General features: G+C 44.1%; 1 protein-coding gene across 3 annotated transcripts in view; it reads left to right on the forward strand.

Annotated features, from left to right (window-relative positions):
• ADCY8 (adenylate cyclase 8) overlaps positions 1-27,062 on the forward strand; it is a 226,686-nt gene that overhangs the window by 164,532 nt on the left and 35,092 nt on the right. For 2 of the 3 annotated variants that reach the window (XM_019974064.2, XM_019974066.2), the window contains 3 exons: positions 8,429-8,630; positions 10,671-10,760; positions 23,926-24,098. In XM_019974064.2, coding sequence (XP_019829623.1) covers positions 8,429-8,630; positions 10,671-10,760; positions 23,926-24,098 — 465 coding nt within the window. The remainder of the gene's footprint in view (positions 1-8,428; positions 8,631-10,670; positions 10,761-23,925; positions 24,099-27,062) is intronic. The other variant, XM_019974065.2, reaches the window with a different exon arrangement.

The following is a 27,062-nucleotide window of genomic DNA, read 5'->3' on the forward strand; positions in this document are numbered from 1 at the left end:
AATGACATTTTTAAGGGTTGATAACCTTTGGTGGATGGTGGGGAATTGATTTGTAATACTTTGGCTTCCCTGGTGGCTCAGACAGTAAAGTGTCTGCCTACAATGTGGGAGATCTGGGTTGGATCCTTGGGTTGGGAAGATCCCCTGGAGAAGGAAATGGCACCCCACTCTGGTATTCTTGTCTAGAAAATCCCATGGACAGAGAAGCCTGGTTGGCTACAGTCCACGGGGTCGCAAAGAGTTGGACACGACTGAGCGACTTCTCTATCACTATCTATCTATGTGGTTTTCTGTATTTATGATTCATTTTGCAATTTAAAAAAAATGTTTTAAATGAGGGAGAGAGAGAGAAGGAAGGCCCATGTACCTCTTCCATGTGGGGGTGGGGTACCCTTGCCTATTGTGAGCTAGGTATGTTCTAGGTGCTGAGGTTACATCACTGAACAGAAAATTAAAAAAAAAAAAAAGAGAGAGAGAGAGAGACAAAACAACAGTAATCCAAAACACCCTTCCCTTCTGAGCCTTATCATCTAGGGGAAGGACATAAAGAAATATAAAGTATATGCATATGTCTAGATGTATATGCTATAAATGTAGCTATTTATATGCTGTGTATGTAGATATATATGTAGATACTACAGATGGTGACTGCAGCCATGAAATTAAAAGACGCTTACTCCTTGGAAGGAAAGTTATAACCAACCTAGATAGCATATTCAAAAGCAGAGACATTACTTTGCCAACAAAGGTTCGTCCAGTCAAGGCTATGGTTTTTCCTGTGGTCATGTATGGATGTGAGAGTTGGACTGTGAAGAAAGCTGAGTGCCGAAGAATTGACGCTTTTGAACTGTGGTGTTGGAGAAGACTCTTGAGAGTCCCTTGGACTGCAAGGAGATCCAACCAGTCCATTCTGAAGGAGATCAGCCCTGGGATTTCTTTGGAAGGAATGATGCTAAAGCTGAAACTCCAGTACTTTGGCCACCTCACACGAAGAGTTGACTCACTGGAAAAGATTCTGATGCTGGGAGGGATTGGGAGCAAGAGAAGGGGACGGCAGAGGATGAGATGGCTGGATGGCATCACTGACTCGATGGACCTGAGTCTGAGTGAACTCCGGGAGCTGGTGATGGACAGGGAGGCCTGGCGTGCTGCGATTCATGGGGTCGCAAAGAGTCGGACACGACTGAGCGACTGATTTGATCTGATCTGATCTGACAGCCTATATATGTAAATCTGTATGTGCTATAGCAATGATATTATAGTGATAATAGTATCAGTAACCTCAGCTCTGCAGATGACACCACCCTTATGGCAGAAAGTAAAGAAGAACTAAAGAGCCTCTTGATGAAACTGAAAGAGGAGAGTTGAAAAAGCTGGCTTAAAACTCAACATTCAAAAAATGAAGATTATGGCATCCGATCCCATTGCTTCATGGCAAATAGATGGGGAAACAATGGTAACAGTGACAGAGTTTATTTTCTTAGGCTCCAAAATCACTGCAGATGGTGACTGCAGCCATGAAATTTAAAGATGCTTGCTCCTTTGCAGAAAAGCTATGACCAACCTAGACAGCATACTAAAAAGCAAAGACATTACTTTGCCAACAAAAGTCCATCTAGTCAAAGCTATGGTTTTCCAGTGGTCATGTATAGATGTGAGAGTTGGACTATAAAGAAAACTGAGCACTGAAGAATTGATGCTTTTGAACTGTGATGTTGGAGAAGACTCTTGAGAGTCCCTTGAATTGCAAGGAGATCCAACCAGTCCATCCTAAAGGAAATCAGTCCTGAATATTCAGTGGAAGGGCTGATGCTGAAACCAAAGCTGCAATACTTTGACCACTTGATGTGAAGAACTGATTCACTGGAAAAGACCCTGATGCTGGGAGATTGAGGGCAGGAGGAGAAGGGGACGACAGAGGATGAGATGGTTGGATGACATCACCGACTCGATGGACATGAGTTTGAGGAAGTTCTAGGAGTTGGTGATGGATAAGAAGGCCTGGCGTGCTGCAGTCCATGAGGTCGCAGAGTCGAACATGACTGAGCGACTGAACAGCAACAAAAACGGCAATGAATACATCAGGATGGGGTACCAGGGAATGCCATAGGAGAATGGGTCTCCTGACTACCCAAGAGCATGCAGGGTCTAGGGTCATGGGGAAAGGGCTGGTCTCAGGGTGGTGAGCTGTGTGTGTTTGTGGGGTCCGGTCAGGTGTACCCAAATTCCCTGGACTCGCCTCCTCACTCTCACCAGTGAGGATGTGGGTGTGGTCACAGCTGATGAGTGCTCCCTCCCGCCCTGGAGCACAGGGCGTTGACGTTCCCACAAACATCCTGCGAGCACTTACTGTGTGCCTGCCCATGCTGGACGCTGGAGATGCGGTCCCTGGCATCATACAGCTGGCAGTCTACCTGGGGGAAAGCCCATGAGGTGAACAACTGCAGCGGAGTGCAATGACTCATGATAGCGCGAAAGTGCGGTGAGGCGGGGGGATCAGGGCAGCTGTCCCAGAAGGGACGCTGACACCTGAGCCACCTCCTGAGGGTCTTTCCCCGGCCACGACAGAGGACTGAGACGAAGGCTGAGAGCAGCAGGGGGAGAGCTGGAAATCGGGTGTTCTGGAGGTGAGGGATGTGTAAGCTTTGCGGAGGAATTGTGACTGGTTGGCAGAGAAGACTTCATTTAAGCTTTCCTTTTAATTTTAGTTTTTTAAAATTTTTATTTATTTATTAATGGCTGTGCTGGGTCTTCATTGCTGCACTCGGCCTTTCTCTAGTCATGGCGAGAGGCGCTGCTCTCGGTCGTGGCGCACGGACTTACTGCTGCAGCTTCTCTTGCTACCGCACGGGGCTCTAGATGTGTGGGCTCCAGTGGTGGCTCCTGGGTTTAGTTGCCCTTTGGCATATGAGATCTTTCCAGACCAGGGGTCAAACCGGTGTCCTTGCATTGGAAGGCAGATTCTTAACTGCTGAACCACCAAGGAAGCCCCACGGAAGCATTTTAATCCAACAAGGGACGTGACTGGATTTCTGTTTAGAAGGGATGGATGATGAGGGGAGAGGACAAGGTCTGCGGTTGGGAAGACCATTTGGGAGGCAATGGCAAAACTCCAGGTGAGAAATAAGAGGGACCAGACAGTGACACAGAAGCGAGCCTGAGAGGATGAACTTGCTCCATATTTAGGACACAGAGTTGACGGTTTCCAGGACTGACTGTGTGTAGGGGATGAGAGTGAAGGAGGAGCCCAGGCCGGACCTGAGGACCTGTGCCTGGGACAGGAGAAGGGGTCACCATGCCCCCTCTTTCCCAGCTGGCCTTCCCAGGAGTGGTGACCAAGGAAGCTGAGCCACCTTGATGCCCAGTTCCTGGGTTCCAGGGGCAAGAGATCTAGAACCTCACCTAGCAGCTGACTGGATGATGTCTCTGACTCTGGGGTGCAAGCTGAAGCCAGGAACTAAAACACCAGCCAGGGTCTTCCCTGGTAGTCCAGTGGTTGAGACTCCATGCTTCCAATGCAGAGGGTGTGAGTTCGATCCCTAGTCAGGAACTAAGATCCCATATGCCGTGCAGGGTATGGCAAAAAAAAAAATCCTTTTTAATAAAAAAAAAAAAAGAAGTACCAGCCAGCACCCCAACCTCACGTGCTCAGTGCAGAGAAAACACTGACAGTGAAGACAGCTTCCAAGCTTGAGCTCTGACCAGACAGCCCACATACGTTGGGAACTGAGTGGCCCGTGGGCCCAGACAGCCCAGCCTTTCTTCACTGTGAGCGCTTTCCTCTCCAACTCACTTTGTTTCTGATTGATTCTCTGAGACTGAACAGATGGTAGGTGCCTTGCAGTTGCCTTTCTTCCATCATGGACTCTTTAGCAGATGAGCCAATCTTTGCTCATATGACCACAGCCAATTCCCAGGCCCAAAGCAAAAATTAATGGACCCTGGCAAAGAAAGACAGTGCTTTGCCTGGTTCTTTCCTTTAATCTGCGCATGCCTGCAGCTGTTCCTCTCCAAGAAGGGGAAACTGAGGAAAGACCAGAAGATACCTTCTGTAATAAGAGAACCTGTATCTAAGTCTGCGCACATGGTAATGAGAGAGAGGGAGGGAAGGAGGGGAGAAAGGGAGAGGGAAAAGGTAGGAGGGAAAAAAGAGAGGGAGCAAGCAAGAGAAGGCCAATGAGAGGAAAGGGAGAGGCACAGGATCTTAATTCTTTCTGTGCATCTTACTGGCTGTATGTATGTATTATACTTGACCTCTCTGAAGCTTCAGTTTTCTCATCTATAAAATAACAATGCCAGCTTCCCAGGGCTGCTATAAGCATCAGATGAGCCATACCCATTTTGATAAATTCTGACTCCCTTTCCCTTCCTGAGTCACCGTATTTCCCCCCAATCAAGAGGCTACAAATACTGACCTCTCAGGGTTGCTACAAGGATCAGGTGTACCTCTGGACCCATGGGCTTTTTGTCAGTTCTAACGTGTGGTACGAATGTCGTCTTTCAGTGTGCACTTCTGTTTTCCTGTTGCACCACCAGCCACCATAGGCTTTTCACTCATTTCCCAGATCCCTGTCTCCCCAGCAAATGCCCAGTCATGATACCAGCCAGCACCCTGTTTTAATGACATACTGCAGAGAGCAAATTAGAACTTAAGGTCTAGAAATGTTCTGGATGGAGCTGTTTGCAAATTCTTTGTCATTCATTTTCAGACTCGATTTCAGAAATGAAAGGTTTCCTTGCCTCTTAGGTGCATCAACAATGCAAAGGCAAATTCAGACTCCCTGGATGCCTGAGTAGCTCTATAATTAGATAAAAAATGCAATTGATGTTATAATGTTTACATGTGCAGAAATAAATGAACGCTGAAGAGCTGCTGCAGAGATTTCCAGAGGAATGTTTATGTAGCGCCAGTAGCTTGCTTAGAAAGCCTATCTTGCTGTTAATATTCCTCCCAGAGATCTTTAAAATGCTTTTTCTGATTTTCACCATGAATAGAGAAAGAAAATGAATGTTTTTTTTTTTTTTTGAGCTCTTTTTATGTGCTAAGCATTACATTACTTTATTATTTTACCCTCAGAGCCTCCTTTAAGAGGTGGACTTAAAAATCCTGGCTTTGCAGATAAAAATAAGTTACTGGGGAAAAAAAAAATTAAGATGCTCAGAAGAATTCGCTACCTTGCCCCAGGTGTGTTATTAGCTATGTTTCAGAGCTACAGGTCCAAACACACAGGGCTTTGCTCTTAGCTACCTTTTACCTCCTGCCCATCAGGACTTCCTGGGGCAACCTGAGCTTCCTTGTCTAAAGGAAGAGATGGTCTGGCCAAAGGGAGGAGATGACCAAGTCTCTTCCCACCGGGAAAGTCAAGGCTCTAGCTTCCTGAGTATCCCATCCTCCTCTGGATCTAGAAGGAGGAGAGGACAAGCATCTGAACTTTGCATAAACACTGACCTTGAGCAGCAACTCTGCCCTCCAGGAAGAACCAGGTCCACTGAACACCCCAGATGAATGCTGACCAGTAGGGCTGGTCCTTCCTCCTCTTGTAAAGGATACATCAGGGAGGGCAGGCAGAGGCGCTGAAGTGTGGATAGGAATACAGCCTATGGAGGCTGATGAGAAGAGAAAGTCTTCTCTCCCACAAAAAACAAGTCAGTGAGTATTTATTGAGCACTTTCTGTGTACTTAGCCTTATGCCAGGGCTTCCCAGGTGGTGCTAGGGTAAAAAGCCCACCTGCCAATGCAGGAGATATAAGAGACATGAGTTCCATCTCCAGGTTGGAAAGATCCCCTGGAGAAGGAAATGGCAACCCACTCTGGTATTCTTGCCTGAGAAATCCCATGGACAGAGGAGCCTTGCGGGCTACAGTCCAAGCGGTTGCAAAGAGTCGGACACAACCGAAGTGGCTTAGCATAAGCACAAGCCTGATGCCAGGTGTCTTGGAAGAATCCAAAGAAAACTGATCCTTGAAGGATGACCAGGATGTCCCTGCCCTGCACCCCTCACCCCTACCGCCCCCAGAGAGTGAGAAAATACAGAGGTAGGAGGAACAGAACGATTAGGGCAAGTGCTTGAGGATTGCCCAGAGGGTGCAGAGAGATGGAGAAAGAGAAAAGGCAGCGGTGAGAACCTGCCAGGCAGGTACACCGTGCGGAGGTCTGTAGACGACCCAGATGGCAGCCTTGACCATCAAAGAGTCCAAGTCTCCCGCTGAGCAGCTTTCAGACTCACCCTTGCTTGATTTGCCTCTGCCTTCGCTTTGGAACAAGATATTCGTATTCTCAGTGGCTGCCTCACATTATTAAGCTGCATCAGCATCAGCCTTGAAATTGGCCCCTTCTCTCCTGGGAGCACCTGACAAAGCGATCCGCCTGCTTTCTCCGTCGTTTGCCTCCCCTGGGTGCCCAGGAATAATGGTGTGTTGTCAGGGAGTGTTTTTCCAGCCTGTTTGGGGGGAAGTTTCCCATCTGTGTGGAGCCCTCTGGGAACCCACTGCTGCACAGACCTTCTGTTCTTATCTTAAACTCCTGCAGAGACTTCCTATCAAGGTGATCCATAAAATCAAAATTGCGCAGGCATTAAAAAAAAAAAAACCCTCCCAACAATGATATCTGGGCTGTAGAAATCACTTTCCAGCCTTCATGATGGTTGACCACGCAGAGGAAATTGACATTCTACACACTGGTCTCTCCCATTCTTCTGCTACTTTGCCCGCATTCTCCAATCTTTCCTCCCTAAAATCCTACTCTTCAACCTCCAAGGCCTAACCTAAATGTCACCTCTTCTAGGAAGTCTTCCTTTCCTTGATTTCCTTTCTTATTTCTTAAAATCATGTTTGTTGATTACCTTTTCTCTATCACAACGCAGTATGTATCAGTTCATCATTTGCATATCCATATTCCCTGTAGATTATGATCTCCTAGAAGATGGGCAAAATGTGTCTCTTGTCTTGGTACCCCTGATGCCTCCCTAATAAAACCACAGAAGCAAAAAAAAATTACTGCAATCATAGGACCTACATTACTCACCAACATGGCTAAACTTAGCAAAGTGACAAAGTAGAGTGGACTTTCAATCCTAATTCGAATACTTACCAACTCAGTAACTCCTGGGAAGTTGCTGCTCTCTGAGCCTTAACTTTTCATGTGAAAAAAGAGATCAAAAGACCTCTTAGGTTTGTTCCAAGGAATGGAAATGAGATATGATGTATTGATATAAAGTGCTTAGCACGTGCCTAAGGACATAATCAAGAGCTCAATACGGTACTTACACTAGTGTTAGTCATAAGAAATAAGAAAGTTTAGACAAGACAGTAAGAAGTGGTAGCGCTAGCAGAAGGTGGGCTCAGGAATTTCACTGGTGGTCCAGTGGTTAAGACACTGTGCTTCCACCACCAGGGGCACAAGTTTGATCCCAGGCTGGGGGAGTTCTACATGCCGCATGGTGTGGCCAAAACAAACAGAAGGTGGGTTCAGCTTCATTCACTAAATGTACATTTGTTGAGATCCAGTCAAAATATTAAAGCCAAAGGGACAAACTTCATTTTATGGAGGAAGGAACAGATACGAAACCTCCTACCACGTCCCTCAGGACACCATTTAACATGCAGCAGTTCACTGGCTAAAACAGAGGTAGAGAAACTTGAGGTGCCAGCAGAGGACCCAAATGGCTGGGTAGAGTAGAGAGAACAAAGGATAAATTCCCAAGGAGAATCCAGGTGATTAGTTGGCTGAGAAGGAGAGGAAGCAGATGCTTCCAGAGATGGAGTTTCAGATCACCACCTGACACCCAACAGAGGTGCCCAGTAGGCAGGAGCTGCCATGGGACGTAGCGCTGAAGCTCCAGATGTGTAATTGGGAGTGATGTTGAAACTGTAGGCAAATACGAGTCCTATATACCCACCTCCCACACAACACATAGTGTAGCCTCTGCAAACTGTGATAATCACTAACCAAACTGAGCCACGTGGAGAGGTGCCATGTTCAGTTCTTGGCATCAGAGCAGTCATGGGGGAAAGTGTTTCCTAACACCCACCTTGAGGGGGAAAGGGCATATGGATCTCTCCCACAGCCAGAGTACTCAGATAAAATTCCAGTGGTGTGTGGCCTTGGCAGCAGTTGCCAAGTGAGAAAGAGGAATGATGAAATAAGTGGGAAAAAATGGGCAGAAGCAACAGATCAAGCCCAATATTTGATGTTCATTGCAAAGTTTCTCAAGAGAATATTTTATAGGGATGGGTGTAATTTTTGAAAAGTCTCTTGTTAATAAAAGTCTCTTGTTAAAAGCCCCTTTCCTGGGCTAAGAGAGCTTTAGAGGAATTATTGGGTGCAAGGAGTGGGGAAGGGCAATCCTGAACATGATTGACAAGGTTGCACAGAGAGGGGGGATCCCTGATTAATGCCACGTGACCCAACATTCTGTGTTTCTTGCAGGGTGATGCCCATGGCCATCCAGTTTTCCATCCTGATCATGCTGCACTCAGCTCTGGTCCTCATCACTACGGCAGAGGATTACAAGTGTTTGCCCCTGGTCCTCCGGAAAACCTGCTGTTGGATTAACGAGACCTATTTGGCCAGGAACGTCATCATCTTTGCATCCATCTTGATTAATTTCCTGGGCGCCATCCTAAATATCGTAAGCATTGCACATAGACACTTGTCTAGCGTGTAGTCAGGAATGAAGAGTTGGTAGAACCTGCAGCCTCTGGCATTGCCCTCCTTGGTACTAATTATTAACGCCTTCGTGTACCTCGTCAAGCCCCAAGGTCAGGGTTAGAGAAGGAAGATGTGGCTATACGGTCAGAACCATGCATTTTACTGGTGGAAAATGGTCTTTTTCTTAGTGGTGGAGGTTATTTGCTCTAAAGGCACTGCAAATGCCCTTAAGTTTCTGTACTTTCAATGGCCAGTCAATTAAAGTCGTAAATAAGAGTTACTCCTTGTTAAGTTCCCACCTGCTGTGTGCCATGCTCTGAAGGAGGAGCAGTCTGTGCTTCCCGTATTTAATCCTCACATAAACCCCGTGAGGTAAGTCTCTTTATCCCCGCTTTACGGCTGAGGAAACTGAGGCTCAGAGACATGAAATAACTTGCTAATAAGGTCTGTCTGACTCCATGACTCAAACGCTCATTCTCGTTAGCCCAACTGTATCTCTGGGAGGGGGAGAGGGGAGAATGGAAATAAGTAGCTGTCATTTATTGAGCACCTACTGTGTGCCGCAGGTAGGTATTACCGTTCCCACGTAACAGATGAGGAAGCTGCCTTTCAGGAAGGTTGAGCATCTTGCCTATGACGTTCTAAGAGTTCATACCAGATGTGACACATCGAACTCGGATGAATCTCCAACTGCCATATTTATCATTGTCTTTAATTTGGTGACCCATGCTTTAGTGAGTGCATATTCTCTCTACAATGGTCATGTGGTAGCTACAGGCATTTTTTGTGTCTATCCCAATAGTCTTGTGTTGTCCATGGTTTAGGAACCTAGATGTTTAGGGGATTTATCTGATTCCGGGCTTTGAACATTGAGGGAGACTAGTTAAGGCATCATCTTGTGGCTGAAACCATCATTGTGTCCTTTGGGCCTGAGGGAGGGTCTCCAAGTGTTCAGGGAGCCCAACTGTTGGACCCCCACAACTGTCAGCCTGTAAGTCAGAGATTTACACTGCCTGAAATCCATTGTTCACACTGGACCAATAATTACCTAGTGTCCATGTTGCTCAAGCTCTGTGGTCGGCCTTGTTGTAAAGAGACTATGGGACAAAGAAAAGGGGAATCATAGTCTAATAAAACTCAACATCTAATGAACATTTTATAGATGATGGCAATTGAAAACACAAGTCCTTAGTCATTGATCACGGACTGCAGAGCTGCAGCCAGGATCTCAACTCTAGATGAATCAGATGTTTCTGGGGTGTCCTAGTGACTGTAGGTCAGGGTTGCCACTGGGGCCAACCATCCCACAGTGTTGTGGGAGGAAGTTCAGAGGCTTTGGAGTCAGATAGACCTGTGTTCAAATCTCACCTCCACCACTTACCAGCTCGGTGACCCTGGACAAGTTACTTTACTTCTCAGAGTTTCATATTTTCCAGTTGTAAAATGGGGATACAAGAAGTAGCTACATCACAAGGGGGTTGTGATGCCCTTTTCATGCAAAGTGTCTGCTGCAGCCTAGGCACTCAGCCAGTGGTAGCTATTCTCTTCTGAGTGCCGCAAGATCTCCTGCCGCAACTGCTAGCCTAGGAAGTGCCCCCCACCCCAGTGCTAAGAGTCTTTCTGGAAAGCGTGCCCTGTGGGTCCCTCGAGTCCCCCCAGCTGTTCATGTGGAGACAGGTTGTGAGCATTCCCCACCTGGTTCTCTCTTCCAAGCCCCACAAGCGCACTCCAGCGACTCCATGATGGGGCTGGTGGAGCAGCCTTACCCTAGTTTCATGACTGGCTTGTAATTTTTTTTTTCTGAGCCAGTCCTTTCTTTAGAACCAAACAGAAGGTCCAAGCTGGGCTTGCATTCTGAAATCCAGCCCCTCGAGGGCCCTTTCTGCCCTAGGCATTTGCCGAAGCCCCACAGCGATAGCACAGGACTCCGTCTCCAGCTCACACTGACTTTGTTGTTCCTGTGTTTTTTGTTTTGTTTTGTTTTGTTTTTTGTTGTTCTTTTTTTTTTCTTAATCCGCAGCTGTGGTGTGATTTTGACAAGTCGATACCCTTGAAGAACCTGACTTTCAATTCCTCAGCTGTGTTTACAGATATCTGCTCCTACCCAGAGGTATTTATTCACGAGCTCCCCTTGGTGAGACTGGGGCTTAGGCATCTTCACCAGCTCTGAATCAGCAGGACTGGCTGAGGGGCCCTAGACGTGCTGGCTCTCCAGGGGCCTGTCTGCCCTCCTCTGCCTCTCTCTCCTTCTTTTCTTCTTCTTCCCCTTTTCTGCCCTCCCTTCTCTCCTGGTATCCGCTGCTTCCCTTTTGTCTCTTTCCTGCTGTCTTCTGCCTCTCTTTCCCATTTCTCTCTTCTTCTTCACTTTTCCCTCTGTCCACTCTCTTCTTTCCTTTGCCTCCTCTTCCCTCTCATTTCCCCCCAGCTCCTCTTAAAACCCTAGAATGGAATGTGCTGTTGTTTTCAGTACAGGGCAGAGCACAGAGCTGCAGCTCAGAGTTTGCTGCATTGGAAAAGGAAAGGATGGAAGAAGGGGAGATAGAGGAAGAAAGGAAGCTAGTAAATCACAAATGCAGAAAACAGCTAAACATAAATCAAAGTGGGACTTCCCTGAGAGTCCAGTGGTTAAGACTCCATACTTCACTGCAGGGGACACGGGTTCAATCCCTGGTTGGGGAACTAAGATCCCAAATGCTGAGCAGTGCAACCAAAAAAAAAAAAAAACCTAAAAAAAGATAAGTAAATAAACATATTAAAGTGGTATAGAAAGTGCCCAGAGCATCGCAGACTCAGGAGGTGTCCCAGCAGGCCACTTACCATCGTAGTGTAAGCCTGACCATCTCCTGGCCCCATAGCCACTAGGCTGGCCCTGGGCCTTGGGGTCAACATAAGGGTCAAGCAAAGGACAATCTTTGGCTCTGTTAAGCCATGACCCAGACCTTTACATATTGGGATATAAACTCTGGGTCTGGAGGGAAGACGGTTGGGATGTCCCAGTAGACACCAGCCAACCTTGAGGACCTTGGGTAGACTTTTGTTCTCTGAGACCCCTTCCAGTATGTGGTGGGGGAAAGGCACTCTGTTATCTGACCTCAGCCCCAGAATTGGTCCAGGTGTTCTGAAAAGGACAGAAAGCCTCACCTCTGACCTCAGGTATTTTGTGCATACTGGATATGCACAAAATCATTACATCTTCAAGATACATGGAGGATGCTACCGCCATCTCCATGTTGTAGATAATGAAACGGAGGTTCAGAAAGCAGCTTTCTCGCTGCTACTCCTGCTAATCTACCTTTTTTCTCACTTCTTTTCATTCTTACTTCTTTCTCTTTCCCTTCTTCATTCAGTTATCAAGACTTGCTGCTGCAGTTCAAACCACATCTGGCTTATTCATGAGCTCACGCTTCTGAATTCAGGCTCCATCCCTAGGGAAGAACAAGGCTCTTCCTAAGGAAGTTCTGGGCAGGATGGGGCTAGCTCTGATTTCACAGCTGTGTGGGGCAGATCATGTGCTCTGGGACTTCTTCCCACCAAGTAAGGAGTGATCTCCAATTTTGTAGAGTCTGTGGGATACCACTCCCCTGAGAACACTTTTATTTGGAGGGCATGAAGAGTGTCCAAGAGGCAGTAAGTCAGCCAAGAATCAGATATTTAGAGTTAGACAAAAGCTGGATTTCACTCCCAACTGAGCCCCTTTACTTGCTAGCAGTAGAATCTTGAATCAGTTCAAACTCTTTCTGAACCTCAGCTTCCTCATCTGTAAAGTGGGAAAAATAATATCTTCTTTGCACAGTGATTGTGGAGTTATATAATATCAGATTCTCATGGTGCTTACCTAAATGAGTTGGCAAACGTTGAGCTTCTAACATGTGATCTGACTTGAAGTTGGTGTTTAAGTATTAATCTGGGCCTCTGACTCAATGCTGTGTATATACCCCTTGCCTCAAACTTGAACTCCCAAACTCAGGACCACAGCACTCATGGATTTCCCAGGCCTAACAAAGTGGTGGGTAAGATTTTGGATCACATATGTTCATCTCTGTGCCTCTGTTTCCTTCTCTGCAAAATGAAGATGAAAACAATACCTTCCTCATGGGTGATTGTGAGGATTAAGTGAATTAATCCATGGAAAATGTATAGAGCAACACCTGCCACAAAATAGCTGCTGATTAAATGTCAGCTGTGATTCATTTACTAAATTAAAAGGTTTTGAACCTGCACCATAAAAATATATATATATTTTGGTAATGTATACCAATGTTCTGGGCTTCCCAGATGGTGCTAGTGATAAAGAACCTACCTGCCAAAGCAGGAGAAGTAAAAGATGTAGGTTCAGCCCCTGAGTCAGGAAGATCTCTTGAAGGAGGGCTTGACAACCCGCTCCAGTATTCTTGCCTGGAGAATCCTATGGACAGAGGAGACTGGTAGGTTATAATCCATGGGTCACAAAGTCAGACATGACTGAAGCGACTTAGCATGCACACGTGCGCCATTGTACTAAAGTATCATGTACATTGTGAAACATATTCATAAAATAGAAATGTTAAAAAATGAGATAAGATAAATGAATCAGTTTTAATATTAAAATTTTCCGGAGAAGGAAATGGCAACCCACTCCAGTGTTCTTGCCTGGAGAATCCCAGGGACGGGGGAGCCTGGTAGGCTGCTGTCTTTGGGGTAGCACAGAGTTGGACACAACTGAAGCGACTTAGCAGCAGCAGCAGAAGCAGCAGAGGGAGTAGCAAGAGCGCTGGAGAGTGACTGTTAACAAGGTTATTTTTGGGGTGATCAAACTGTTATAAAATTAGTTATAAATCAACTCTACTGCAATAAAAATTAAAACCTGTTAAAAATTAGAATATGGTAATGGTTGCACAATTTTGTAAACATATCAAACCACTGAACCTTACACTTCAAAGAGATGAACTTTCGGTATGTAAATTACATCCAAATAAAGTTAAAGCATTATTCACCTTGAAAAAAATAAAAAAATAAAATTTTCTTCCCAAGACAAGGGATCATCTTGCCCAGGGGCCAGCGAACAATGACCACAGGCCAAATTCCACTTGCCACCTGTTTTGTAAATAGTTTTACTGGGGCACAGACACACCCATTTGTTAGCAATGTCTTTATGGCTGCTTTTATAATAATATAATGGTAGAGTTCAGTCGCGGTAACTAAGTCAAAAATATCTGCTATCTGGCCCTTGCCAAGCAAAGTTTGCCGAAGTCTGACATCTCCTCAGGTGCAGGAATCCCACTGGCCTAAAATGTGAGCACCTGGACTCTTTCCATCATCAGCTACTACAGCAATCTTGTTAACCCACCATTTGCCATGTTGGCATATATCTGGCCATGTTTCTCTACCTAAGGATTTGTCTACCAAAGTAGAAGGAATCAGACATCCAAACCTTCTAAAAGGCTTAATTTGCACAACCACCTGCCATCACTCACAAGTGTGTATCCCCAAGCAAATCACTTCCTGTCTCTGAGCCCTGGTTTCCTCATCTGTATACTGGACCTCTCCATCTCCCCCATGGGCAACAGTTCTCAGTCTGGAAACAGGTAATTAAGCTGGATGATGTGGCATAAACATAAGAGACTGTCATCATATATGGTATAAAGTAAAGTTTATTTCTGAACTGGAGCTTGCCAATTACTAAAGAAAAAAAAAGAGTGAGGATATAGGAAATGATCATGAAGAAAGTCATGTTCCAGCTATGATTTGAGAAGTAGTCTAGGAGAGCAAAGAGACATAGGTTTGTAAAGTGAATGACAGTCATATGCAGAAACCATTCTCATCATCTCAAACTTCAGAATGTGGTTTTCAGGAGGCTCGATAGGAAGATCTTCATTTTATAATCAAGCCCCTTTATTATATGCTCTAGCAGATTGGAACAGTCTTTGACTAGTCAGCTGTAGTTGTGAGAGCAGAGTATGCTATGGTTTTAAAGGGTCCCTGACAACCAATTTTCCCTACAGGCATCAGTCATCATTTGCATCCTGGGACTTTCTCCCACTTCTCTCCCATGGGTAGAATCCCAGGTTCTACCCAGCCTTCAAGCTTTCTTCAAGCATACTCAATCCTTCAGATTCAGTTCAGTCACTCAGTCATGTCCGACTCTTTGCAACCCCATGGATTGCAGCACACCAGGCTTCCCTGTCCGGAGTTGGTGATGCCATCCATCCATCCATCTCATCCTCTGCCATCCCCTTCTCCTCCCACCCTCAATCTTTCCCAGCATCAGGGTCTTTTCAAATGAGTCAGTTCTTTGCACCAGGTGGCCAAAGTATTGGAGTTTCAGCTTCAACATCAGCCCTTCCAATGAATATTCAGGACTGAGTTCCTTTAGGATGGACTGGTTGGATCTCCTTGGAGTCCAAGGGACTCTCAAGAGTCTTCTCCCAAAACCACAGTTCAAAAGCATCAGCTTTCTTCACAGTCCACCTCTCACATCCATACATGACTACTGGAAAAACCATAGCTTTGACTAGACGGACTTTTGTCGGCAAAGTAATGTCTCTGCTTTTTAATATGCTGTCTATGTTGGTCATAGCTTTTCTTCCAAGGAGCAAGCATCTTTTAATTTCATGGCTGCAGTCACCATCTGCAGTGATTTTGGAGCCCCCCAAAATAAAGTCTTTCCCTATTTCCATTGTTTCCCCATCTATTTGCTAAGAAGTGATGGGACCAGATGCCATGATCTTAGTTTTCTGAATATTGAGTTTTAAAACCAGTTTTTTCACTCTCCTCTTTCACTTTCTTCAAGAGGCTCTTTAGTTCTTCTTCACGTTCCTGCCATAAAGGTGGTGTCATCTGCATATCTGATGTTCTTGATATTTCTCCTGACAATCTTGATTCCAGGCTGGCATTTCTCATGATGTATTCTGCATATAAGTTAAATAAGCAGGGTGACAATATACAGCCTTGACGTACTCCTTTCCCTATTTGAAACCAGTCTGTTGTTCCATGTATGCTTTTAACTGTTGCTTCTTGACCTGCATACAGGTTTCTCAGAAGGCAGGAAAGGTGGCCTGGTATTCCATGTCTTTAAGAATTTTCCACAGTTTGTTGTGATCCACACAGTTCAAGGCTTTAGCATAGTCAATGAAGCAGAAGTAGATGCTTTTCTGGAATTCTGTTCCTTTTTCGATGAGCCAACAAATATTGACAATTTGATCTCTGGTTCCTCTGCCTTTTCTAAATCCAGCTTGAACATCTGGAAGTTCACGGTTCACATACTGTTGAAGCCTGGCTTGGAGAATTTTGAGCATTAATTTACTAGTGTGTGCTTCCTGCCAATCTCACATGTCCTTAAGGCATCATTTTCATACTCCCACTCCATCATTTCTATAATTCATCTAGCTAGAACGGTTTTCCCAACTCTTCAAACTTCTAAATTGCTTTAAGGAGAAAAGCCAATATTGTATAGCTATTTAACATTACCGTGAGGGCACAGCACAGGACAGAATCCACAGTCAAATTAATAATTTTTCTTTAAAAAGATAAATTTCAAGTGGAACAGTAGAGATAAAATTGCCTTCCCACCTGAAATAGCTAAAAACTAACAAAATATATGAAACAATAGTTTTCAAGACACTGGGCATCCAGTACTGAAGAACACAATCCCTGAAAGACAAGAAGCAAATTAAGTGAGCCCTATGGTTGCCTGGGCTGTACCTTGCATTAAGAGTGTTTCAGACTGGCTCAGGTCGGAAGAACGCACATGGAACTCAGTGCAACCCCCTAATTTGAGGAGATAGAACTGAGAATCTGGGGGAACCAAGGTGGCTAGAGTTTGTAGGACGTACTGCCAGAGAGAAGAGAGTTTCTGATAGAGAAGACTCAGAGATCTGCAGAGGGGCTGATCAGTGCATGCATATGAGGAAACAGCGATGCTCCAGAAAACAAAAACAAAAACACACATCTGAAAGGATTAGTGCCTGGCTCTCACATTAGGCTGGGAATGGTGTCTTCTCCCACCAGCCAGTCTGAAAAATACCATAATTCATGGGACATTAAGTAGAGCAATCAGACAAGACTTGCTTCAGTAGTGTTCAAGAATTACCCCTAGATTATATGCTGCTGCTCTAGTTCTTCCCTCAAAATAATCTTAAAAGGAAGATGGGGCTTCCTGGTGGTCATGGTTGAGACCCTGCCCTTCCGTGCAGGGTTTCGATCCCTGGTCAGGGAACTAAGATTCCACATGTCATGCAGTGTGGCAAAAAAAAAAAAAAAAAAAGAAAAGTAACACCAAACGTCTAAGAAGACATTTCTCCTTTTTATAAAGATCAAAATGTTTATTATTTTGTGTTACAAAAATGAAAAGAAATCCAATCAGATAATGAAGTAAACATATAGGGCAATAAATCTTTAAGAAAGGATAAATTATTCTAAAAGAAATGAATCCTAGAATGTTTTCCCTTCAAGTCAACCACTCTGTTGCTTAATAAACTTCTTGTAAAATGAGAAATATTTTATATTAGAAAATACAAAGTTATATTTCTGTATTGGAAAAGAATGTTCATGTCAGCCTTCTTTGTAATAGATAAAAACTAAAAATAACCCAATCGTCCCTAAATAGTTGAGAGGATAAAGAAACTAAGAAACCAAAGAATAGCCATCCAGGGGACTACTACACATCAGTAGAGAGAGATGATCTCTGGATACATGTGCAATAACATGGATGAATCCCAAGATCAGCATGCTGACAGAAATAAGCAAAACAAAGCAGAAGTATGCATTTGTATGGTCCTGCGGATCTAAAACTCTAGAAAATGCATTGATAAATTGATAGATAATAGCAGAAAGAAAGACATGGTTGCCTGGGGAGGAGAGGGAGGAACGTGGGAGGGGAGAATCATAAAGGGATACACTGAAACCCATGCTGGTGCTCATTTTCATAATTGTAATGATTTTGTGGATGTACAAATACTAAAGCCTAGAAAATTGTGTGCAACAGATATATGCAGTTCACTGTAGGTGAATCATACCTGAAGAAAACTATTTTAAAATTTAAGTGCAAAAGAGGAAACAGAGAGAGAGAAGGGAAGAGAATTAGAGTCTTGAAAACCTGTAGTCAGAACATTTTGGCTGAACTGGCAGCTGTGGTCTTGAGCAACTTAAGCTCTTTGAGCCTCGCTTCCACACTGGGGTAACAGCTGTGCCCACCTCACAGTGTTATCATGAGACTTAGACTGGGAGAATGCATCCTTAAGCTTACTACAGTCCATAATAAATGGTCCATAATAAATGGTCCATAATAAATGCTCATTAAATATCAGTTGATCATGATGATGAAGATGAGGGATGAAAGGGGGTGGGAGTTAAAAGAGGAAGACAAAAGGGAGAAAAACCAAGAAGGAGCAAAAAGAGAGGAACAGAAACAAAGGAGTGATCATAAAGCAAATAATTGATGGTAGTTGCTCAGTCATGTCCAGTTCTTCGCGATCCCGTGGACTATAGCCTGCCAGGCTCCTCTGTCCATGGGATTCTTCAAGCAAATAAGCAGATATTTTAAATTCCAAAAGTGACTGTAAAAATTGGTATTTCCCTAACCTCTTGCCTTCATTTCTCTGGTTAACTTCTCAGGTAGGAGTCAGAGCCTTGAGTAATTTTGGAGGAAAATGTATTCACTGCAGTCTAAAATCTCCAACTGGCATTCAGAATAAAATTAGATTCTCCAGACTTTCACAGTGGCAGGTCCACCAAAAACTTCGAACAAAAAATAAGTATCAAATAGCACCATTGTAATTTCAGAACTTTTTCTAGTTGAACAGAGGGATATTATATAAGCTCCTTTTTCTTCTACTCTGAGCCAATTTTATGATATGGCTAAATACATAGAGGAGATCATTTTGTTTTTTTCCCAAATGATAATTAATTTTTGGAATTGTCTTGCCCCACAAAGAGCCAAAAGCTATAATAACACAATGTGATCCAAAAACCGTAATAACACAATGTGATCCAAAAACCAAGTCCCATCTCACTGAAGCTTGGATTCCAAACCTTTGAGGACTATTAATTGTGCATGGAAAACAGAGTAGATTTGAATGATAGAAGCTGTGAGGTGACATAGAATGAGCAAGTACTCTTCTTCTCATTGACTAGCCATTTAGCCTTGGGGAAATCACTTAGCCTCTCTGAGCCTCAGTTTCCTTATCTGTTTAATGGACTTATTAACAACACCTATCTTATAAGATTGTTTGGGTGACAAATAGAGATAATATACATAAACACTCATTAAATATTAGTTTCTTTTCTCCTTCTCTTTCCCTAAAGCTTCGATAATTGAGTAAATAGTATCTGCCAAAGTAGAGATTTGTATTTAAGGAAGGAAATAGGAATATAACAATTTTTTTTGTTTTAAAGCCAGGGCTTCCCTGGTGGCTCATTGGTAAACAGTCTGTCTGCAAATGCAGGAGACGTGGGTTCGATCCCTGGTCTGGGAAGACCCCACATACTGCAGAACAGCTAAGCCTATGTGCCATAACTAAGGAGCTGTGCTCTAGAGCTCCAGAGTCACAACTGCTGAAGCCCACACACCCTAAAGCCCATGCTCCCCAACAAGGGAAGCCACCACAATGAGAAGCCCATGCTCCGCAAATAGAGAGTAGCCCCCATTCACCTCAACTAGAAAAAAAAAAGCCGGCACAGCTGTGAAGAACCAGCACAGTCATAAATAAATAAAATTACTAAAAAAAAAAAAAAAAAAAGGTACAAGGCTTCATTCTCTAAACATGAGATTATCTACATAATCACGTGTATGCTGCTGCAACATGTGACTAAAACTTTGAGCAGGCCATACGTTCATAGCAATATCAGTCTCCTATCAATTATTTGTAAAACGGCGGCCACCTTGACTCGGATCGTTTTCAGGAAGCCAGATCCTCCTAGACCTTCACTTGTTGCCCAAGCCAAGAGAGTGAGCCTGGAGAGCATACACTTACTCCACCAGCACCCCCACCTTCGTCTTTGCTAACTGCTGACAGCATATACTTCCTAGGTATGTCCAGCAATGTCAAATCGTTATCCTCTGGGAACAAATTTAACTTTTGAAAGTCACCAAGATGCGTAATCTGGCTGGACATCATTGTTTGAAAAGTGAAAGTGAAAGGGCTTCCCTGGTAGCTCAGCTAGTAAAGAATCCCCTTGCAATGCGGGTGAACCCAGTTGATTCCTGGGTTGGAAAAATCCCCTGGAGAAGGGATAGGCTACCCACTCAAGTATTCTTGGGCTTCCCTGGTGCCTGAGAAGGTAAAGAATCCACCTGCAATGTGGGAGACATAATCTGGCTAGATATCATTGTTTAGGAATCAAATATAGAAAAACTGCATTTGCGGGCGAGGGGCGGGGGTTGGGGGGCATTTTTCAAAACCAGACTCTGAAGATTATTTACAGGGATCTGAGCTCAGTCATCAAAGAAGCAGGATCAAGATAAACACATAGTCCCTCAAGGTGACTACATTGAATTGACCAATAAGCATCATCAAGAGAAACATCATTCTTATATTAAAAAAAAATGTAGAAAAAATAAAATTCTTTCCCTAAGAACTAGCTATTTGCCTGCTCATTGGTTAGGTTTTACTTCGTACTTATACCGTGAGTCATCATTTGTGAACATCATTAACACAGATATGTCTTCCTGTGAATTATTATGAGATTAAAATATTGACTGGGGCTGCAGTCCCTTCTAGGAAATAACCAGAAAAGTCCATCCTCAACCCCAGTCAGACACAAACAGCACATCTGCATGTGGAATTTAAATGCAGTTTCGACAGATCTAAGTTAACAACTTACAATGAACTAAAAAACACTCATCATTCTTCCTCTGGTATTGGGAGGAAGAGGGACATCAAATGGAAACCACGGAGCTCAAACAAGCCAAACACAGTCGGACTGTCCCAGAGCATCATACATGTACGAAATGTCCCTTTCCCCTACCAGGAAACAGCTGGGAAAGTCAGATCAGTTATCCCCACTCAGCACCCGCGCTGACCCTGTGTTCATGACAGCCTCATTCCTGGACCATGAGAAGAGTCAGAGTTCAGGAAGAGACAGGGAAGCCACTGTCGTTGGCCTGTGTACGCTTCACTGCGCTGCTTATACCAAGACTTGTAATTGCTAAATGTTCGATTTTGTGTGATTCGGGAAGTTTGGATCTTTTCTCTGAAAACTCTCTGCTCTCTTTCCTTCTTGTTCTGTGACTTTATAATGCCATGGGATTTTGAGAGCAATCAAATGGGTACAGACACTCCAGTATATACTACCCCTGTCAGCAGATGCGCAAGTCCCTGTAAGTTATCATTGTGTAAAATTCTTCTTCCTCCCTCTTCTCTAAGAGGAAAATGATGCATTGTGACAATGTCCTAACATTAGGATGGCGCCTTCCAGCCTGGCACAATTCTTGGTGTCCAGCAGGTCCCCAGACAACAATTGTAGGGAAAAAATTCATTGTTTAATTTATCAAATGCTTGTTCCAAGCAAGCAGAATATTGCTCCCCCTTAACACTTTGTCAAGACATGGGAATCTTTCAGTCGTCACTCAGAGATTTCCAGAATTTCTTACCTGTCTGCTCTGCCCATACAGAAATTGTCTCTTCCTGTCATAGGAGAGAGAAGACAACCAGTTGTTGGAAAGAGCCATGCATAACAAGGCTGGAATGGCTTTTAGTAATTAAGCCCGATATGCCCACTAGAGTTAATATTTACATGCACAGGTTGTATCCAGGTGTCCTCGGTATCATTTTCTAATCATGAGAACTTGAAAATTTTACTTAAGCTTTATGAGCCTCAGTTTCTTCACCTGTAAAATGGAAATTAGGAGTCCAATCTTGACCAGCTGCTTTGAAAAATCACAAGGGAAGACCATGTGTATAAAAATCAAAGTACCACCACCAAGTGGGTCTTTGATAATGCAATTTTTATTCTTTTTTCCTACTGGATACTCAGAATCCTAACCTTTCGACCAGAATGATATAGTGGATCCTTCTGTAAGGGAAATGGGCTGAGGATCTTCCTATAGAAGGCTGAAATCTACCTGGGCAGACTGACACCTGGGGGTCACTCTAATATTGCAGCCCTTGAGTGATTCCCAACTGGCCTATTGCACAGCTACTTCTAATACAAGATGGCAAGTATCAGGCTGGGCTGTGAAGGTTGCCGTGGAGGAATGAGGCCGTATTCAGAAGCACCTGGAGGATTTGCATGAAAGTTTCTCAGAGGAGAGGACACCTGTGAGAAGAGCAAGGCTTGGTCGCATGCATGAGAGTTGAGAGAAACAGGACACTGGAAAAGCAAAGTACTAGAGGAACAAGAGAGCAGGGAAACAGCTGTGGGAGATAGCCAGTTTATAGTGCTGCTGCTGCTGCTAAGTCGCTTCAGTCATGTCCGACTCTGTGCGACCCCAGGAACTGCAGCCTACCAGGCTCCTCCGTCCATGGGATTCTCCAGGCAAGAACACTGCAGTGGGTTGCCATTGCCTTCTCCACAGTTTATAGTGAGGCTGGAACATATGTCGGGATTTGGAAAGTGAAAAGGAATCTGATATATGACAGTCTTGAGAATTTTGCCATGCAGGAAGGAGAATGTAATTTGAGAGACTACAGAGCCATGGAAAGACTTCAAGTTAAGGAGTGACATAGTCAGATCTGAGTTTCAGAAATACTGGCTGGAAAATAACAGTATGTATTCAGAGACTTCCCTTGTGGTCTAGGGATTAAGACTCCGAGATTCCACTGTGGGGGCCACAGGTTCAATCCCTGTTGGTGAACTAAGATCCCATGTGCCATGTGGTGTGGCCAAAAAAAAACAGTAGTGTATATTCAGTAGGGATTGGGAACTAGAAGCAAACAGCTGCTAGAAAACTGTTCCAAAACTGTAAGTGAGAACTAAAACAGAAATAGGATAGAAGGAGAAAGGTGGATAGATATGAGATTTATTGAGGAAATAGAATCTACAAGCTTAGGATGAGCAGACTGTGGAATATGGGGGAAAAGAAAAGCAGCAAAGATGAGACCAAGATTTTTGGCTTGAGAAATGGTGCCAATGGTTCCCCCAAGAATTGGAAAGAGAGTTTTGGGGAGGTGGTAATAGCTTATGGTGAATGATGTTGGATTCGTGATCTCCAAAGAAGATTTAGCTTCAGGACCAGGGACCAGGCTTGATCACTCAAGAGCTTTTGTGTAGCAGAGTTTTATTAAAGTGAAAAGGGGACAGAGAAAGCTTCTGACATAGACATCAGAAGGGGCACGGAGAGTGCCCACTCACTAGTCTTAGCAAGGCCTTATATACTTTCACCAGACACACTCCCACAACATACATCTTAAATTAACAAGATTACAACTAACAATAGAAAGGTCTTACCAGACCCACGGGGGCTGCCCTTGTGGCCCAGCTGGTAAAGAATCCGCCTGCAATGCAGGAGACCTGGGTTCAATCCTGGGTTGGGAAGATCCCCTGGAGAAGGGAAAGGCTACCCTTTCCAGTATTCTGGCCTGGAGAATTCCATGGACTGTATAGTCCATGGGGTTGAAAAGAGTCGGACACAGCTGAGTGAATTTCACTTTAGAGCTTCCCTTGTAGCTCAGTTGGTAAAGAATCTGCCTGCAATGCAGGAGACCTGGGTTTGATGCCTGGGTCAGGAAGATCCCCTGGAGAAGGAAATGGCAACCCATTCCAGTATTCTTGCCTAGAGAATCCCATGGACAGAGGAGCCTGGCAGGCTACAGTCCATGGGGTCACAAGAGTTGGACACAACTTAGTGGCTAAACCACCACTACCAGACCCACTCCCACAATATACATCTTAAAATAACAAGATTAGTCAGAAGGTTCTTGTTAAGGAGAAACATGTCCTCAAGCAGGATACATTGTTGTCATACATCATTGGTACAGAGTGTAAGGGAAAACATATCCTTGAACAAGATGAGCTGTTTTGTTGTGCAATCATCAGCTCTGGGTTTAAAGAAAAAAAAATTTGTCCTTTTCTCCTCCTTGAGAACCCCAGACCCCTATCTCCTCCTTGAGAGCTTCAGACCCCTCTCTCCTCCTCGGGAACCCTGGACTTCTTATCAACCTACCTAGAAATTGACTTTCTCAGTGGTAAGGAAATGATGAGTTCAACTTGGGACCTGTTGAACTTGAGGATGGCCTGAGACCTCCAAATGGAGATGCTCAGCAAACATCCGTATAAAGAGACCTACTGGAATCCATGACTAGGAGAATGACCGGGCCACATTCCTGTTGAATCTGACCAGCTACCTTCTCTCTTTCCAGTACTTTGTCTTCACGGGGGTGCTGGCCATGGTGACCTGTGCGGTTTTCCTCCGACTCAACTCTGTCCTTAAGCTGGCTGTGCTCCTGATCATGATTGCCATCTACGCCCTGCTGACCGAGACCATCTATGCAGGCCTCTTCCTGCGCTACGACAACCTGAACCACAGCGGAGAGTAAGTGCCCACCACTGTGCTCAAAAAGAGCTCCACTTCTAGTGGGAAATGAAACCATTGGGAAAACGATTAAGGTAGAGTTATTGAAACTTAGAGACTGATTGAAAATTGACATATTTCTCATGCACTTTCTGGATGACAAGTTTAGGCAAAGTTCCTAGTTATCCATTTTATCATGTGTATTCACTACAGATTAATTCATGGATTAAAGTTTGGACTAGACCATAGCTCAGGTCTCCCCACATGTAATAATTTACAATTCCTTCAACTGTAATAGCTCCGAGATTTGTAAGGTCTGGTTGTCATTTCGCTGTAGCACTATCAGTAATAGCAGACCCTGTGCATTGAGAAGTTGCTAAACTCCTTACATTGTGTAATTTTGAAATATGGAAAAATACAACAACAACAAAAATCTTAGCCTAGATTTCTTAGAGAACAGAGCCTGAGGCAAGCATGAAGTGCTAATCCAAACCCAGGACGGCAAAAGTGAGGGGAAAGGAAGTGAAAAAGGAAAGGATGGAAGGCAAATACAAGCCATATTATGCTGCTCAGATGAATCGTGAAGCTGGGGCTTTGGAGGATGTCTCGAAGTATCTCTGGGTAGGCGACAAGGTAGGGAAAGTCTCTCAGGAGGGATGGAATCTGTTGGTTCCTTCCCTCTCATTTCTCCCATTAGTCTCAGTCTATACTCTGGATGTACTGCCTGGTGATGTACCTCAGCCATTTCTACAGCCCTTGGGGAAACCAGACCCCACACCTGCCTTAGGGAGCTCCACGGGAGCTGGAAGTGATAGAAGGAGCCAGACACTGAGCAGAAGGCTGATTGGCCTTGAGAGGTGGGAAGAACAGAGGTCTCTCTGAGACCAGAACACGTGGCCAACAGTCTGAGAAATAGAGGAGGAAAAGACAGTCCAAGAAGTCTCAGAAAATGTGCCTGAGACTAATAATGGGAACATTTATGATTCAACAGCTGGAAATAAACAATGTACACAATTAGTCATGTTTCCTTCTGCATTTTAAAAAGGATAAAGTATTTCAGATATTGTTGAAGTTCCCTTCCCCAGCATTGTTCTTTTATCCTCCTCCCAAGAGTCAACTTCTAATGCATTTAATGTATATCCTTCCCATCCATGTGTTTTATATTGGGTAGGCCAAAAAGTTAGTTCTGATTTTTCCATGAACTGAAAAAATCAGAACGAACTTTTTGGCTAACCCAGTGTGTGTGTGTGTGTGTATACATATATATATATATATATTTCTTTTTAACCCAGTATATATTTAGTTGTGTCTGTATTTTAAATTGTTTATAAAATTCTTATGCTATCATGTAATATTGTAGTTTTTAGACACATCTAGGTTCATATCTACAGATTCAACTCATTTTAGATAGAACATACCAAGATATATTTATCCTTTAACCTATAAAAACATTATTGATACTTCAGTGATCACCATTGAAAATATCTCTTTGGGCTCATATCTCAAAGCACACTTACTGGAATAGATGGTATCTGCATTTTCAACTTTTTAAGATCTTGCCAAATGGCTCTCCAACAAGTTTGGAACAGTTTCTGTCTTACAAGCAGTGGTCTCTGTAATTCTTATTCAGTTCCTTAGTGAGAATTTTATCTCATTGTTTTCATTAGTAGTTCCTTCATCATGAATAAGTTTGTGCAGTTTGTTGTTGTTTATTGGCCATTTTCGGTAAACTTCCAGGTCATGTCTCTTGCCTGGTTTTCTATTAGGTGTTTTTGCCTTTTTCTCACTAGATTTGTAAAGGTTCTTTATAAATTCTAGGTACTAATTTGTGCCTGTTATGCGAATGCAACATCCGCTTTATATCCATTACCTTATTTAACCCTCATGGCAACAGTCTGAGGAACACAGGCTTCAGATCAGATCAGATCAGTCGCTCAGTCGTGTCCGACTCTTTGTGACCCCATGAATCGCAGGACGCCAGGCCTCCCTGTCCATCACCAACTCCCAGAGTTCACCCAGACTCATGTCCATCGAGTCAGTGATGCCATCCAGCCATCTCATCCTCTGTCGTCCCCTTCTCCTCCTGCCCCCAATCCCTCCCAGCATCAGTCTTTTCCAATGAGTCAACTCTTCCCATGAGGTGGCCAAAGTACTGGAGTTTCAGCTTTAGCATCATTCCTTCCAAAGAAATCCCAGGGCTGATCTCCTTCAGAATGGACTGGTTGGATCTCCTTGCAGTCCAAGGGACTCTCAAGAGTCTTCTCCAACACCACAGTTCAAAAGCATCAATTCTTCAGCGCTCAGCCTTCTTCATAGTCCAACTCTCACATCCATACATGACCACAGGAAAAACCATAGCCTTGACTAGACGAACCTTTGTTGGCAAAGTAATGTCTCTGCTTTTGAATATGCTATCTAGGTTGGTCATAACTTTCCTTCCAAGGAGTAAGTGTCTTTTAACACAGGCTTAGAGAGGTTCAATAATTACCTGGATGCACACAGTCAGTAGGTGGTAGATCCAGATTCAAACTCAGGTCTTTCTGGCTCAAAAGCCCATCTTTGTAAATATTGCAAACATGTCTTTCACATCAAGATGAAGAATCTCTCACCAAATGCCCAGGGTTCAAAGAAAGTCAAAATAGTTTCCAATTAGATTAAATGGTTAGTGGCAACAGATGTCCCATCAGTTCAGTCGCTCAGTTGTGTCCCCCTCTTTGTGGCCCCATGGACTGCAGCATGCCAGGCCTCCCTGTCCATCACCAACTCCCAGAGTTTACCCAAACTCGTGTCCATTGAGTTGGTGATGCCATCCAACCGTCTCATCCTCTGTTGTCCCTTTCTCCTCCTGCCTTCAATCTTTCCCAGCATCAGGGTCTTTTCAAATGAGTCAGTTCTTTGCATCAGGTGCCCAAAGTATTGGAGTTTCAGCTTCAACATCAGTCCTTCCAATGAACACCCAGAACTGATGTCCCATGACCAAGTAGA

Source organism: Bos indicus, chromosome 14, assembly GCF_029378745.1.
Source record: "Bos indicus isolate NIAB-ARS_2022 breed Sahiwal x Tharparkar chromosome 14, NIAB-ARS_B.indTharparkar_mat_pri_1.0, whole genome shotgun sequence".
NCBI lineage: Eukaryota > Metazoa > Chordata > Mammalia > Artiodactyla > Bovidae > Bos > Bos indicus.